The following is a 16,206-nucleotide window of genomic DNA, read 5'->3' as shown; positions in this document are numbered from 1 at the left end:
TTCATTGATTTTTCAAGATCTCGGGACACGTTCACGCGATATTACCGCATGCTTACCAATCGAGGGTTAAGAAGATCAAGTATCAGTTGTCGTTAACACGTTATGTACCACGTGAATTGTTAATATCTGATAACATTTTATAAGTAGCCACTTGTCTTTTACAAACAGTGTAAACTTTTCCTTTTAATAAGCTTCGGCCGGGAAGCTACGGTTTCGCGGCGTAGAACTTATTGATCTGATTTTAAATATTCAAACCGATATTTCGTTAAACATTCGAAACGAAGGTTCGTCGAAGTTTTAGCGTGAAAAAGCATAAGATTTTGCTCCTACCGTCCCATCGCGTTTTTTCTGTAAATACATGATGCGAAATAGCATAAAAGTCGCGTGAAAAAGTGGCGCGTTTCTAAAAAGGCGCGCAGGATGCGCGCAACTTTTCGAGATGGCAGCACGCGCTTCGGAACGAAAGCCAAAACGGTTGGTATATCGAGAATTAGTTGATTAATCTCAATCAGTAGCAGTGTATAATTGTCTTCTGAGAGAAATCTAGCGTTATATAGAAGCCTATTAAACAATTCGATGTGTAACTCGTAAATATTGGGACGCGAGCGTCGTTCGACTTCAATGCCTAGAAGTAACGTTAAATAATAAGAACGGAGTACCCTTAAACGGTAACACTGTAACAGATGACACAAAAGTAAAGGTTTAGAGGATAATTAATTAAGAAGCAAAAAAAAAAGGAAAAAAAAAAGAAGAAGAGAAGAAATGACAAGAGCACGGTATGACAGTTCTTAAAAGATTAAGTGAAATAATATTAGAGTCATGAGAATGGGAGAAGTCCTTGTTCGGTGACAAAGTCGTCTAAACTATTTTGTACTGAGAATTAGTGACGTGATCGTGAAATTTGCGATCTTTTTAAGGCGTTCATCGGCGTATTCGTGACCATAAAATCTCATGCCACGGAACGCACTACGATTAGGAATTAATTAATTGCGAAGCGTGTTTCTGATGTCCGCCCTCGATATTCCGCGTTAGTCTCTCAAGACTTACCGGAAATTAGAGTGAAAGGAAGAGAGAAAGGAAATGGGTGTGTGCGCGTGTGCTAATGGAGCTGTATAAATAAAGTCATATCAATCTGGAATAGTTCATGTTATCTAGGATATACTATTACTACGATCATTATCATAATATGATTAGTAAGAGTATTGTAATTGTATAATAAACTGCGTCATAGATACCTCATGCGTTCGTTCTATCATTGAATGCAATCCCTTCTTGCAAATAATGCTAGCTGAAAGATAACTTAATGAATACTTTAAGTCTATATTAATTACATCGTAATTCCAAGTTTAATTAACTACGATAGATAAAGATAAATATGTATTCATAGTTTGTATTATCTTAGTCAATTTATGAAAGATAGCTAACATAAATGGCGCCAAAATTAGACGTAAATCTAAGTACGCCGCAAGGTGGCAGTAGTCTTACGATTTTCGCGCACCAGATACTTCGAATCTGTTGTTACTCGTGTTAAGTTCTTAATTATATTAAATTATTATTAACAATTCACCAAATTCTTATACACATTTTATTGCCTAAACGTTTTGTAGCCTGAATGACATATAAAATTCAATTTTTATTAAGTATAGCGTAAATTTGTTTCATCTTTTATGAACATTCCATTTGAATGTCCCATATTGGATAGGTATGCCATCTTGCGTTTGCGCGACTCATACTTCGTACGGTAGTGAAAATCAATAACATAACCTTAATTCGAGGTCGACACATTTAATCATCACGTGCAATTATCAAGTAAACAAATATTGAAGTACCTTTTTGTGCGTGTCGTTTGAAAAGTTTATTGTGATATTAAAAACATTAATTCCATTCTCGCGAAGAAAATATAATCTGTGAAACCATTCTTGACGCGAGGTTATATATATGAAGTTCAATCGTTTAGTGTAATGTTAAAACATTAAAATATTGCGTGAAAGATGAGCGATTTCGAAAAAGAACATGGCCCTAAAATAACAGGGCCAGTGGACAATGCCTGGTCGTTAAAAATACCATCTTTTAAGCCCGAGGATAATCCACATCGTTTACTCGAAGAAAGCTCGTTCGCAACTTTGTTTCCAAAATATAGAGAACAATATTTAAAGGAACATTGGCCATTAATTCAAAAATCGTTAGAGGAACATGCAATCAAAGCCGAATTGGACCTCATCGAAGGTAGTATGTCTGTGAAGACCACCAGAAAAACTTGGGATCCATATATCATAATTAAAGCTCGTGACATGCTCAAACTCATGTCCAGATCTGTTCCTTTTGAGCAAGCAATGAGAGTACTTCAGGACGATATTGGCTCAGATATCATAAAGATATCATCTTTTGTAAGAAACAGGGAAAAGTTTGTCAAGAGACGGCAGAGGCTCATAGGACCAAAAGGATGTACCTTGAAATCCATTGAATTGTTAACAAATTGTTATGTCGTTGTACAGGGACAGACAGTGGCTGCGTTGGGTCCTTACAAAGGTCTTATTCAAGTAAGGCGTATTGTGGAAGATACTATGAAAAATATTCATCCTATTTACAACATTAAAGCATTGATGATTAAGAGAGAGTTGGCAAAAGATCCAAAACTGAAAAATGAAAATTGGGAAAGATTTTTGCCTAAATTCAACAGTAAGAATATTAGCAAGAGGAAGCAACCTAAGAATAGGAAAGAAAAGAAACCTTATACTCCGTTCCCACCCCCACAACAGGAGAGCAAGGTAGACAAGATGATAGCTTCCGGAGAATACTTCTTGAAGGAGGAGCAAAAGATAGCCAAGAGAAAGAGAGAACAGGACATCAGGCACCAGGAGGCTGAGAAGAAGAGACAAGAACGCAGAGCAGAAGCATTTGTACCTCCCGAAGAACAATCAAAAGAAAAGAAGGAACAGAATAATGAGATAAATTTGGATGAGTTTAAGAAGAAAGTTAAAAAGGCGCTGAAAAAACGTGGTGGCCGGTCATAGTACTTGCTTATAAATTAACAGATTCAAATTTAGTAAGTTAACTTGCTAAATTATTTGGAGATGATGTTTTTAATAAAATGAATTATTATTAATAAATTTCAGTTTAAGAAATACTCGTGTAACTTCTGGAATAACTCCAATATTTTATTAAAAAAAACCTTGTTCCTATAAGTATTATATTAACGCGTTCTTAATGTACGAGATGCAAATATATATAAGCATTTACCACTCGTATATACTTATATATATTTCTAGTTTTTTAGTATGATACATTTGCAAAATACAGAGTCGTAGAAATACAACGTGTACACCTTGAAGACAGGTATTCGGTGTCGAAAACGAACGTCCATATACGCATATATATATATTGTTCTTTTTCAGGATTACTTTTGTAGTTTCGTTACAATTTCGATATAGTTTCAATATCCAAGGGATGGCATAGTTATATGTATAAATTAAATATAAAACAAAAGCTTTATCCCTTAATAGCTATCTTTAAATATAGAAACGTTGCTTTCACATACCGAATCTTCAATGCATCGAGGAGCTTCTTAAACGGAATAAACAGGACTTAAATAGGATCCTTCCCTTGCAACAGCGCGTTATCTTAATAAACACGAGGCTAATAAAGAATTCAACGTATCGTACATACAATAGAGAAGTCAGAAATATTCGTGACAATGTACAGCGTATTTCTTATTGTTAATCGAGCACGGGGATCAAGTGCCCTATACCTTAATCTTAAATGTTAAGTCGCTCGTTTATCTTACATCTTACAGATTCGTGGAAGTACGACGCTTTTATTTAACTTATATTGTAGACACGTTATGTACAATTTAGCGCGGGATTATGGTTGCCTCGTTACTCGCTAACGAAAAAGTACGAATGACATCATTCGTAAATTCACTCAGAGACGCCTTAGGACGGGAAACAGACGATTGATCGATCGCGTCGAAGTATTTACAGCGCGTCGATACAGTGAGTTGATCGAGAAAAAACGGAAGTTCGAAAGGAATCTCTTCATTATTCTGCGCGATTAGTACCTTTTTGACATTTTTGTCTGTTCGTTTATGACATTTCGTAAATCCGAAGGATCTTTTACGAGGAAGTTGGAAAAATTCTTAGGTTTAAACGTGTTATCGTTCGCAGCGTTTAATTAATTTAGCGATTGAATGAAAAGATTCAAGCGAATGCGCCTGAATTAAAATTCTGACGAGGAAAGTATGTAGTAAGAGTACATCGCGTGCAATAACATTCCAAATGTACATGATACATTATTCATGTATTCTATCATGTATTCGGAAAATTATTATGCGCCTAGTGCTTCAATTATACATAAAATTTGAGCCAAATCGACGGCTCAAAATATGCGAGTTTAGATGAATCGTTCAATAAACGAGATCTTTTAAACACATACATATATACAATGCATCAATTCAGAATCAATGAAATTTCAATCATATTGTCCGATAGCTTAGCTTAACGTGTTTTAAGAGTAAAAACAATCTTTTTCCGAATGTGAAACACTGGTTTTGTAAACCTACGAACGTAGCTACACGCGTAAGTGATTTGGGACGCGCTCGTATCATACAAAAGCTTACAATAATTCGATAGCGTAACTTCTGTGTACATATATGTATACGTGTGTCAGAGGTTGGATGCGAGATGACGGCAGTCGTATCATTGTCGCCGTGAAAGTATCAGTGTACGAAAGATTGTTCTTTCTTTGCATCTTGCTGTATAATAGTCGCTCCATTTTCTCGCCTTTGAACAACTCGACGTGTTGATGGTTATTCAACTTATTCTTTTACTCACAAATTTATTTCTTTTTTTAACGAGACAAATTTTGTCACTAGCATTCAAGTAGCGGAAGAAATTTAAAAGAACCAAGCATCATCTGACACAACAGCAAAACGAATAACGTAAATCGATTTCGTAACACGTCGAATCTCCGTGAGGCGAGCACACTATAATTCCCAGCTATTCGCACAACCAAGTAAGTATACAATTTTCTTATAGAAAAATAAATCTCTTTGTGAGAATGGTAGCGCATGTCTTTGGATCGAGAAGCACCCGATTCGCGTCGCGATCTGCAGTTGGATCGGAGACGCAAACCGATATCGACGCGCCACGTATACCGTGTGTACATGCGTGTGTCGTGTGGTCGGCTAAGAAACTAATAATCGATCTAGAAATAGCGTTTTTGCCTTTATATTTATTGTTTAAGGCCGTGGAAATAGGGAAATTGGTAAAAGATACAGTTTGCCGTTACTTCGTTTTATTTTCGCGGAAACAACGCTGGAGAATGAATCGCCATGTAATAGTAAATCGCACGCCGATTGAATGAAAATTTATAAGCGTTTCAATGTTTGTCTAAACGATATTCAAACGGTCAATGAGTCGAGAGTCCGCTTAAAATTACGATGTTGTAATTCGTCCATACTTTTGTTCCTTTTGACTTTTATTCTACACGATGAAGTTTCAAAATGATTCCATTTGAGATCATCGAGGTTAACGTAAATGCACTGGAATGAATACGCTTCGAAGCAGCCATTCGAAATTAACCCTTTACCGACTAGGACAAACTCTTATTTTGCAATCAGATATCATCGATCAATTAAAATAAAAAAAAAAAAAAAAAAGAAAGCGTAGAGATATTCTTCATTCATCACAAATCAATCTCACAAAGGGTGAACTTCTCGTCGAATCTTCATATCATTCTCTACTTAAGATAGAACAAAAAGACAATCTGTTTCTCCGCTATGAAACATGAATTCAATTCCATGTTCTCCGTAATCTCTTCTTAAACATCTCTCCAAACAGTCTCATTAAATCTAGTGAGTATATCAGACTGATATATCACTCTTCTAATTCAGATAGTTCTTCATCTTCACGCCTCGTCAAGAAGGTCCTTTCTTTTCTCTCAAAGCAACGAACCCTGTGTCAATCATCATCGGGTTCGTTTGAGCAATCTCGATCTTGTATCGATCAGATTGCTCTCCCTGATTAAATCGACCTTCCTTCTTCTGATCAAATACTGCACTCGTTCGGCCCTTCGTGAATGACGACGGCACCGCGGTCTTCACGAAACACTGGTCGTCCTTTGGAGCTAGTGATTGTGATTGTATAGATGCCACCTTTGTGTCTCGGCACTGGAGTCGCACTTCTCCGCCGTGATGCCTCTTTGTGCATGGTATCTCGAATCAACGCACACTGGGATCCTCGAATGACGGATCAAGCCACCCTCCAGGTGCCTCCATTTCTGATTCTCGCTACCGTCGCAGATTTGCATTAATAGCGTCGTGCCTTTCGCGTACATTGGCAAAGTTAGACAGAGATCGTGGTGCTTGATGAGACCGTCCTTCGTCAGACCCCATTCCTGTAAGAAATTGTTTAGGTGAGGTTAAACAGAGTATATTTAGAGGCTTATCAGTTTAAGGAGTGGATTTGTAGACAAATTTAAGAGGAATTTTTAAAGATTTTTTTTTAGCGCAAATTAGAAAGTGGAAGTGATTCTCTGCTAATCACCTAGGGAAAAATAGGTTTCAAATTTTAGTAATATTTTCACTGCGTCACATGAAATATCCTAGTAATTCGATAGTATTGACCGATGTTTTCGCAAATTCAGCACTCGTACATTAAAACAAAGGATCTCGAAAGATTGAAAAATAATCTTCAAAAGAGTATTTTCTTTTCCTTTGGAAGCTTCTATGGAAGAACCGCGAAGCAGTCCGGTCGACCCGTTAATCTACCGGCACAGAACGGAATCCTCACCGCGATAATTGAAACGTAAAATTGAATACTCGGATTAATATTAACAGCGTGACGAAGAGTTATTTCTACGAGAGTATGCCTGGTCCAGTTTACTCAGGACACAGCGGAGAGCGATGAATAACGAGGGCAGGCGTACTTACTTGGTTACCGCCGGTGTCATGACACGGGTAAAGACCCACATTCCCATCGAGAAGGTGGCCCATACTGTCCAGACACGCTGTACCCTGCTTCAACGATCCACCAGGACCACCCTCGCTCGTTGGTATAACTAGCTCGGGATACACGTTTTTCAGATACCAGCTGAAGGGCTTGCAATGCAATTTCCGTTTCAGCTCCATCCTGTCTTGAATACTGAAACAAGGGAAACGACACCGGGGCCGTTTTATTAATACGGCTCACGTGCGCTGACGCGTTTTAATGAAATCGACTATCGGGTATTTCGGCTCGTAAATCGAGCTTCCTCCTTTCTCTGTGTGCCGCACGCGAGACGGCACAGAAATTAGCTCGTGATAAACGATCCAAACCAGGAGGAAAGAAACTTGCTTCTCGCGAAACTTTGCCCAATGAATAGATTGTGTACAGAGTGTGTCGTGCGATTGTTGCGAGGGTATCGATGTTGTTCTTGGTAGCGGGAATTGCAGTTGCGGCCGAGTAATTTATGTTCCTTCCCAGAGGAGGAACGTACTTTCGTTGTCTTGTTTTTTCTCCGACCCGCCGATATTTGGAAGCTTAACACGTTCTCCGTTTCGTGGATCCGTGTGTAAATCACCTGGGCTCGGTTATTCGACTCCTTCGCTTATGATATTGCGCTATATTTCTGGTTAAGTTAGACAGAGGCAAATTAATCTTGCAATATATTTTTATCTTCATTCTTTCCTCGATCTTAATTTGCAAATAGAAATTACTTCATACAAAATATTTCCCTCTATCGTAATTATCTCATCTCTCTTATAATCGTAACAAAATATCTATAATTTACCGTTGCATATATCCTAAATAAGACTTAAAATATTTATTTACTGTTATTTCATAACGAATAACAAACGTTGGAGAATTACATTCAAACAAGATTAACGATATTAAAGTAACGGATGACTATAAATTACAACGCAAATGTAAAGAAACGCTATGGGTTTTAGCGTGGCCATTAAGAAACATAGGCATGTCAGTAGTTGGATATGAAAAATATACCATTAAAAAGTAGCCAATTTAATAAAGTCACTCATGCGTTGCTTGTAATACAATTACAAAAAAGAAAAAAGGGAACTGGTAGTTCTAGCGTTAATTTCCTCGAATTCTACACAGCAGTTCTGCGTTTCTCCGTCTCGTAAACACGAAATAATCGAGATAGAGCAAGCGTACTTACTTTCCGTAAGGGATGTTGCGTGCCAGAGGCACCGCGTTGTAGTAGAACTGTTTGTAATCGTCCATCCACACTTCAGCAGCTCGTCTGGTGTTCCGGGCGAAAACGTTTCCACTGCCCCCGGGGAACGAGTACGGATGACGTTTTCGAAACACGTGGCCGACGCGCGAGCACGGAATAATCTCCAAGCTGCCGCCGCATTGCCACACTCGGAACGATATCTCTGAAAGCGGCGTGGTCGAGAACTCGAATCACGTTCGGTAAATTTCTGCGGACGACAGACAGATCGAGTATTCTCACCGAGATTCTCGCCGCCCCACACGTCCATCTGAGTGTCGTACTTGCCCAGTTTCTCGAAGTACGCCTTGTTGATTACGAACAAACCGCCGGCAATCATAGGCGTCCTAATCGCCTGCGTAGGGTCCTTTTGTCTCGCTTGCCTTTCGGTTTGACTCAGATATTCCCATTTGAAGACTAGACTCCAATCGAAGCCGCCCCTTAGATCAGCCGATGCTCCTGAAAAATAGATTAATTATTATTAGTTAATGATCAATAAATATGATTTCAATTTTCGAAGTGGCAAGATTTTTTCTAATACTAGAACTACCGATAGTTAACACGAAGTTATTTATTACCAAAAACCAGTCAAAATGATTGGTCTTTAAAAAATACGTAATAATAGAATATTTTTATATTTATTGATTTATTACTTTCTTACAGAAAGAATTCCATGCTATGTAGTACATTTTTGATATTATTGATCCAGCTTGGATCATGATCCCTAAACGAGACTTGACAAATTTATAAAATCGTAGAACCAGTCGTTTTGACTGGTGTGATATTTCTAGTATTAGCATCTAGCGATCTAGCAATCGATCCGGAATTTTCCTGATATCTGATATCATCATATTGAATGATACGCAGTGAAAATTTTAAAAACGTATGGGAAGTTGTACAAAACGAGGAAACTGGTTAATTAAAGTTCGATAAACAGATTGCAGGACCCTTTTACACTTTGACAGGTACCAGCCATTTTGACTGGTGTTGGTATAAGTAGCCTTGATACAAAATTATTTTGAGTTTAAATACATAAAAAACAAAATAAAATTCATTATATTATTCTTTTAGTTATTGTTGCGAAAGTCATTACATCATTGTCGAAAAAGATATAACATGAAGTAGGAATTTTAAAATAAAATTGTAAAACTGGTCAATTTGACTAGTGTGGTAATTCTAGTGTTAAACGAGTGAAATATGTTTAGGAATAGAGCTACTTTAACTTGCTGTAAAGTGGTGTTTGTGGAGAAATATTTAAGAATCAGTTGATACCAAATTAGTCCAGAACAGAGAATTAAGAGAAAATTGAGAGTAATATGTTCAATTTTTGAATTATTCTTATATGAATTCAATTCAAATCACTTTAATTATTCTTTGAATTTCTCGACCAGTACTATTTGAAAATTCACAAAGAAAAGGGTTAAACGAAGTTGAGAGGCTATAATAATACCAATATATTGGAAGGTGTCCATGCTTATGACGTCAATGACAGGGCAGACGACCCTCGTAGGATCCTCAGCCACCCTTTCTAAAAGGGGCTCCAACCAGTCGGCGTTGCATTCACAATGCGAGTCGAGGAACGTTAACACGCTGGCGGTGGCTGCATCCGCGCCTCGCACCCTCGATCTCATCAAGCCCTCCCTCTTTTCGTTGCGTATCACTCGCACTTTGTGTATCCTCGATAGCTCTTCACCGTCCTCCGCTGCAAAAGAAGTAAATGAATTGTTACAGTGTTGTTCGATGCACTCTTCGGGAAAATAGTCAAGTTATAAGACATGATATCTAAAGAAACAGTATTTTTGTATCGTTAAAAAGCGTCAGAAAATTCGAACGAAAGAAAAATAGCCTAATATTTTAATATTAGACAGTCTAATTTACATTTCATAAGAAACAACAATTATGAAAAGGATTAGAATTGCTTACGATGATCACTGAAGTCATCCACCAATATAATCTCCTTTATCAAGTGCTCTGGACTTCTGTTCAGCACGCTGAAATCAAAAATAAATGTTCACGATATTCTACGAAAGACTAGCCATGCGATAGTAGCAAATGAAATTTCCGCGTAGAAATTAAACTGTTCTAATTCCATCTAGGGGAGTAATCCAGCCTCAAGATGTAGCCTGAATGCGGCAACGAATCCTCTTTTAAATAAGTTTCCCTAAATAAGTTTCTTCATAGTCTCGCTCGTCCTCTTCTCGCGAAGAAATTCTCTTCAACGAGAGGGAAAAATATTTCTTTCGCGGCGAAAGTAATCCCGTTTCAGTCGCGTGACATTATACCGTGGAAAAATGTTTCAATTAAATTGGCAATTCAGTTATGTTTTAGTTAAGTCCGCGAGGCAACTCTATGGTTCGGGCGATCGCGCCGCGAGAAAATGAAAGAAACGATTCTTTGTATTATTTTAAAACACCGGTGATGATTCCGGAATAACGTAATGATGTAAGCGCCTTACTGAATATCGCGAACATAGATCAATCATTTTGACCCACTCGTTATTAACGAGAAAAATAATTAGTTTCACGAACAAGTATAATTATCCGCAAGTTCTCAACTTTAAAAGAACTTTAAAGATAGGTAAGTATTTTTGTCATGTTTTGTCTAGATTATTCTTTATTGATAGTTGTCGCGTAAAAAGAATATGTATGCGGATATTTTTGTGTTCTATCGCGTTGACGAACCATTATTTATTTAAAAAGATGCAACAATACTATGCGCGAAGATGTGTAATCGTTTATTGTTTCGACTTGCAAATGTATCTTAAATAAATTCTTGCGTAAATAAGCAAATAGTATTGAATAAACTAGCTAGTATTGTTGGTAATTAATTTATCTCGATGTGTTCTTCGTATTTCGACGTAAAACGAAAAAATTGCCGCAATCGAGTCAAATGTAAGGAGGATCAAATTTTTTTACATCGACTCTTCGAATTTCACGCGTGATTTATCATACCACGAGGTAATGGGTGTGGGATGATGGAACGACGATTAGGAAATTCCATCGGACCTCGGCCTCTGGACCCGAGTTGAAAGTTTTCTCGCGTTTTCCGTGAAACTCGATCGCGTTGCACGCTCTACGCGTGGGAATTTAGCCGAACGCTATCAACCAGGAAATATTAATCTCGTTTCGTTTCATCCACGCATTCCCCGCTGTTGACGGTTTTCCATTTTTCAACGAAATCGATCATTATCTGATATCTTTTTTTTTTTATTATCTTCTATTTTTATTTTTTTAACGCATCGTTTTAACATTACAAAGCGCGTAAAAATATTATAAGATCAAAAGTACCTGACGACAGTCCTGAGCAGCGTCGACCGCGCCTCATTGTGAAAAGTAATTATTACGGAGGTTGGAGGCAGGTCTCTTCTCCATTGTTTCATTCGACACCTGTAAACAGAAATGGAATTGCTCTTTAGGTTAGTAAATAAGCCAGAAATGCGAATAAATAAATCCAGAATATATTTAAATATAAACAAACCAGAAATCTAAATAAACAAACTACATGTAAATAAACAGAAGAGCCTCGTTATCGGTGGTAAGCATGACCTAAATGAAACGTCGTTCGAAAATTACACGATTCGTGGACGTGTTAAAAGGAATGAAAAGCACGGTGACTTAATTAGCTAGAGTAACTTAGAACCCAGACTCGTCTAATGAGCTTCACAATGAGACACTGGGCACGATATAATTGGGTCATCAACCTGCCACGAATAGGATCGATAGAAACTTCATTGCGGTTCTTCCTGACGTTATCTGTCGTAACGTCCGTTAATATGCTCGTCAGTTTATCCTAATAGGATCCGCAGTTTCATTCCGCGCGAGTGGATGTAGTGAAGTACTACTTCGTTTATGGTTAAATGTATCCTGAATTATTAGCGATTTATTTTCGAATAGTCATTTTCCTACTTATTATATTGATTATTCGAAATGTACCATTTACTTTGGTAATATTCCTCGTAGATATTTTATCATTTTTTAAATTTCACTTTTCAACTTTATCTATACTAACTTTTTCTTTATGACTTTATTCGATGGAAATTCTTTCCTTTTAGAGCAGAAGTTGTGTTAATGTAATACCACTTGCAATTCCTCTTTTTCCCTTTTTTAGGCGATTTACGTTATTGAATTCCGCTTTTTAATACTGTATAAGGGAAGTCCAAGAATGGTTTAATATCTTTCAAAGAAATTAAAAAATTTATAGCACTCGGTACAATAAATCATTTTCTTTTTAATAAACTGTCTTCATCTTTAAATTCCTTTGAAATGAAAATTATGTAGGTCACTTTATTGACGTTTTCCAATAATGCCACATTCACGCAACATGCACACGTTACTTTCCCTCTTTGGTCCTCAATATCTTAACTCCTCCTCTTTATGTTTCTATTCCTGTGAAAGAATTCCTTGGTAAGAGATAAATTCTCAGTGCAGTTTATCTTCTCGAGTCGAAAACGAAAGGACGGCCACGAATTTCGTAGAATTTCCGCGTTCCCTGCGGCTTGAAAAAGCGAAGTCTCGAAGGGTGGTGGAAAGTAAATAGAAGAGATGGCAAGAAAAAGGAGGAGGATCATTTTGGCGCGGCACGCCAACACGAGGGAGGTACATAAATGCGACTAGACGGCCAGAACGATTCCAATATGTCAGTCCCACTTTCCCGAGATAAACTCGAGGAACGTGTACGGAATGCGCCTACGTGTACCGTTGCGCTTTCAACCGTCTCGTGATCCCACCTCTTTACTACGCCACCTCCTTCAAGGTCCGATCATCGTGCACCAAGCGAAATTGTAAAAGTTCACTGATGAGGTCGTGGGAATTATTACCGACTTGAGGATGCAGCCGCTCGGAAAATTCACCATTTTCTCTCATTCTACCTGTTTCCTTTCGTTCCCGGGTGACATTAGTAAGCAAGCTCCTCACGTTTCTCTGTTCGTCTCAACTCGATGACGCTCTATCGACGGAAATGACCGAATTAAAGCCGCGTCGAGACGACGTTAAATTAATAACGTTAGGAACAAAGGAGCGAATAGGCGTGGTGTGAGAGGGGGAAAAATTACTTTGAAACGCAATAAAACGTGGCAGACGCGCTATAAGAAAATGGACGAGGTGCTTTATGCACTGGGTAAGACTTGGGGACTGGCTCCTTTGTCGAGAGAAAAGCGGTTCGTATCGCCGCAATAAATTGAGATGGCAGGATTAACTTCTTGGTAATGAGAAACGCGTATTTTTCGTTTAAATCTGTTGGAAGATATTGGGTATACTTTCTGAATAGAAAATTGAGATTAAGTATGTAAACTTGGCGTGCATTTGGTATCTACAGAATGAACATTTTTTCGATTGAACAGTGAATAAGCGGACACAACAGGAAACTTTTAGAACAGGAGTACTTTAGAATTAAAATCGAAGACTAGACATTCGCTTGATGCTTCTTGCCATCGCCTTCTTTATAGGCAACGAACGATCGTCCGGAAAGCCGGCGCCATATCGCTATACTGTGATCGTTTGTAATGCTAACCGAACCCAGTGCAATTTCATCCAGCTACTCTTATGGAAGATTTACAATTCTGAATATCTTTTATCGACTGACGAAGCTCAATATGACTTGGATCTTGTAAAGTTGAAATTCATAGTTGATAATTCTTGTATTCAAAGTTTGCACGAATATACTTACACATATATTAGACGCAGAACCAAGGTTGCACGATAAGTTGAAGAGAGGGTTACTCGTAAAGAAGACTGTCAACAGGGTGTATTTTCTAATATGTGGCTTATTAGCACTGGAATCTGGTCGTTCGAAGTTTGTGACAATCATGTAACGCTATCATATTGTATAATAGTAGTCCAGTGTCGGGTTTTGTAGGGCTTAGTGGACTTGTGAAGTAAGATATGAGACTGCGAGTTTAATTTTTGGCACGATGAAAGTTTGATTATCGATATAAGAAATTGCGGAAGAGGAGGAGAAATCGGTCTGTATATATTAGGTTGTCCGAAAAGTGTCTTTCTTTCGCAAACGTGTTTTTTACAACACTGCATCTTCACACAAACGTGAAACCAAGTCTGTGAAATGTCACGGTGTTTATCTCAACAGAACAAAATAGATCGTACGTAATTCGGTAAAAAAATATAAAATAAATAACTATTATTTCCTTCTATTATTTCCTCATAAAACGAAAGAAACTTTTCGGACAACCTAACACCTATGTAATCATAAAAATTTCAAATAAATTTTTTTCTATTAAAATATTCGAAAATTCAAATGTCTTTGATTTCTCTCGTCTGACTTCTCTTCTTAAAACTAAATACAGTTTACCTCACTCTGTCCTGGTCATTCTGCAAATTCCGTATAACGATATTAATAGCGCGATCTCCTAGTTAGACACTGATTACAAGCAGTTTATCCACTTCCAATCCGTCTTAGACGTTCAGAGACACGGATCGTATCTTCTAATTCATGGGAGCGTAATTTCGCAAGCAAGGCAACGAAGCAACGTCGACTGTCGGGGACATATTTGCCGACAACGAAATTGCAAACGAGCCTTAAAGCGGGCTAGACGGCACGGATCATCCGGACGGTTTAATTCGAAACTGCAATTCGGGCTTTGGTCCCGACGTTAAAGTGGATAACGCACGGTCGACGCCGGACGACCCCATCGAATTCTCGGGACACGTGCACGCGCGCGTGTACCACTCGCGTTTACACGCGACAACGCGCGTCCAGAACTGGAGCGGCACTCGCGCGTGTTTCGAGAGGAACACTTGAAATCGTGTTTGTACGAGCGATCTCTCTGTGTATTCGCGAATTCGATGATCAAATCGATCGACTCCTGTATCGATGAAATTTGGTGAAAATGCTTGTGACTATACGGGCTGAGAATTTTAACGCAGTAAACAACGGGTAGTTTTACAGAATGCGTGGGATGTGATGGATCAATCATTCGAGTATTACAAGCTTTTCTGCAAAAGATAAACATAGGAAATGTTATTTAGAAAATCTTATTACGAATCTTCGAACTCTTATAGCAATGTAATAGTTACATTAAGAAATAATTCATTTTCTAAAATTCATCTATAAGTTAACAGATTTATAGAAAAAATTTGCCGGATAGATTCGTATTTAAAATTGGACTTTGTTCGGTCATACCGAACTATTTCGTAGAAAAATACAACATCCCTCTTTTACGTTTTCCCTTATATTTTCATATATTTTAATTCTAACGAGACTACGGTTTTATCAAAAGTATTCATTTTTCTGAGAGATGACATCGGACTTTTTCTAAAATCGTTACGATTTATCCTCGTTGCAATAAAAAATCTACAAATTCCCTATATCGTCCATCCTCTATATTACTCGTCTATATATCCAGATGATAAAATATTGCTTCAAAATTTCATACGAAGTATATGTATATTTAAGCCATTAAATAATCCGAATCTACGCGAGGAGAAATTATCGCGGGTAACGCGGAAGGGCACAGCGTTCCATATAGAAAAATAGAAGAAAAAGAAGAGAAGTGAGTTAGCGTCGAAGAGCAGAAAGGACGGAACGAAGGAGAATAAAGCGAATTCGGGGACGATGTATAAATTTACCCTTGCACGGAAACGTTACACGCGCCGGGAAAACGAGGATGAACGGCAGCACCCTGCACGCGATCCGAACGAGTTTCGGATTAATCCTGCGCTGATGCTGCTTCCGATCTCACATCGAAATGCACTTGTGGATACGACCAAGTGGTTACAACGGATCAACGTGACCCAAGAGAAACCTGAAATCGGGCTGTTTGCGACACGGGAAATAAATCTACTGATGAATAAACCCGGGATCCCTGAATTCCGGACTATCGTTATACAATAATTTTGCTCTGCTATGGGAATGGAAATTTTGGTGCATACGTTTACAACAAATAACAGGCAATGTATTTCGAGTGCAGAGTCTTGTTCAGATTATTCGCTTGATCAGTTATGTCGCTTTGAATAAATTGGATTCGAATAATTAAAGTTCAAGTGG

At 38.1% G+C, this 16,206-nt stretch overlaps 2 protein-coding genes across 2 annotated transcripts in view; one reads left to right on the top strand and one right to left on the bottom strand.

Moving 5' to 3' along the window:
- The first annotated feature begins 1,707 nt into the window (after positions 1-1,707).
- LOC100644598 (KRR1 small subunit processome component homolog) lies at positions 1,708-3,125 on the top strand. Its single transcript, XM_003394893.4, has one exon. The coding sequence runs from the start codon at positions 1,992-1,994 to the stop codon at positions 3,012-3,014; it is 1,023 nt and encodes a 340-aa protein (XP_003394941.1). The 5' UTR covers positions 1,708-1,991; the 3' UTR covers positions 3,015-3,125.
- Positions 3,126-3,137: 12 nt separating this feature from the next.
- Positions 3,138-16,206, bottom strand: part of LOC100644715 (polypeptide N-acetylgalactosaminyltransferase 2) — a 197,071-nt gene continuing 184,002 nt past the window's right edge. The window contains exons 4-10 of the mRNA XM_003394894.4: positions 11,496-11,594; positions 10,132-10,199; positions 9,659-9,910; positions 8,452-8,667; positions 8,155-8,374; positions 6,929-7,139; positions 3,138-6,393 (exon numbers count right to left, since the gene is read on the bottom strand). Of these exons, the coding sequence (XP_003394942.1) occupies positions 6,124-6,393; positions 6,929-7,139; positions 8,155-8,374; positions 8,452-8,667; positions 9,659-9,910; positions 10,132-10,199; positions 11,496-11,594 (1,336 nt within the window). The 3' untranslated portion in view covers positions 3,138-6,123. The remainder of the gene's footprint in view (positions 6,394-6,928; positions 7,140-8,154; positions 8,375-8,451; positions 8,668-9,658; positions 9,911-10,131; positions 10,200-11,495; positions 11,595-16,206) is intronic.

Source organism: Bombus terrestris, chromosome 4 (genome assembly GCF_910591885.1).
Source record: "Bombus terrestris chromosome 4, iyBomTerr1.2, whole genome shotgun sequence".
Classification (NCBI taxonomy): domain Eukaryota; kingdom Metazoa; phylum Arthropoda; class Insecta; order Hymenoptera; family Apidae; genus Bombus; species Bombus terrestris.
This window is presented reverse-complemented; position numbering and strand designations above follow the sequence as displayed.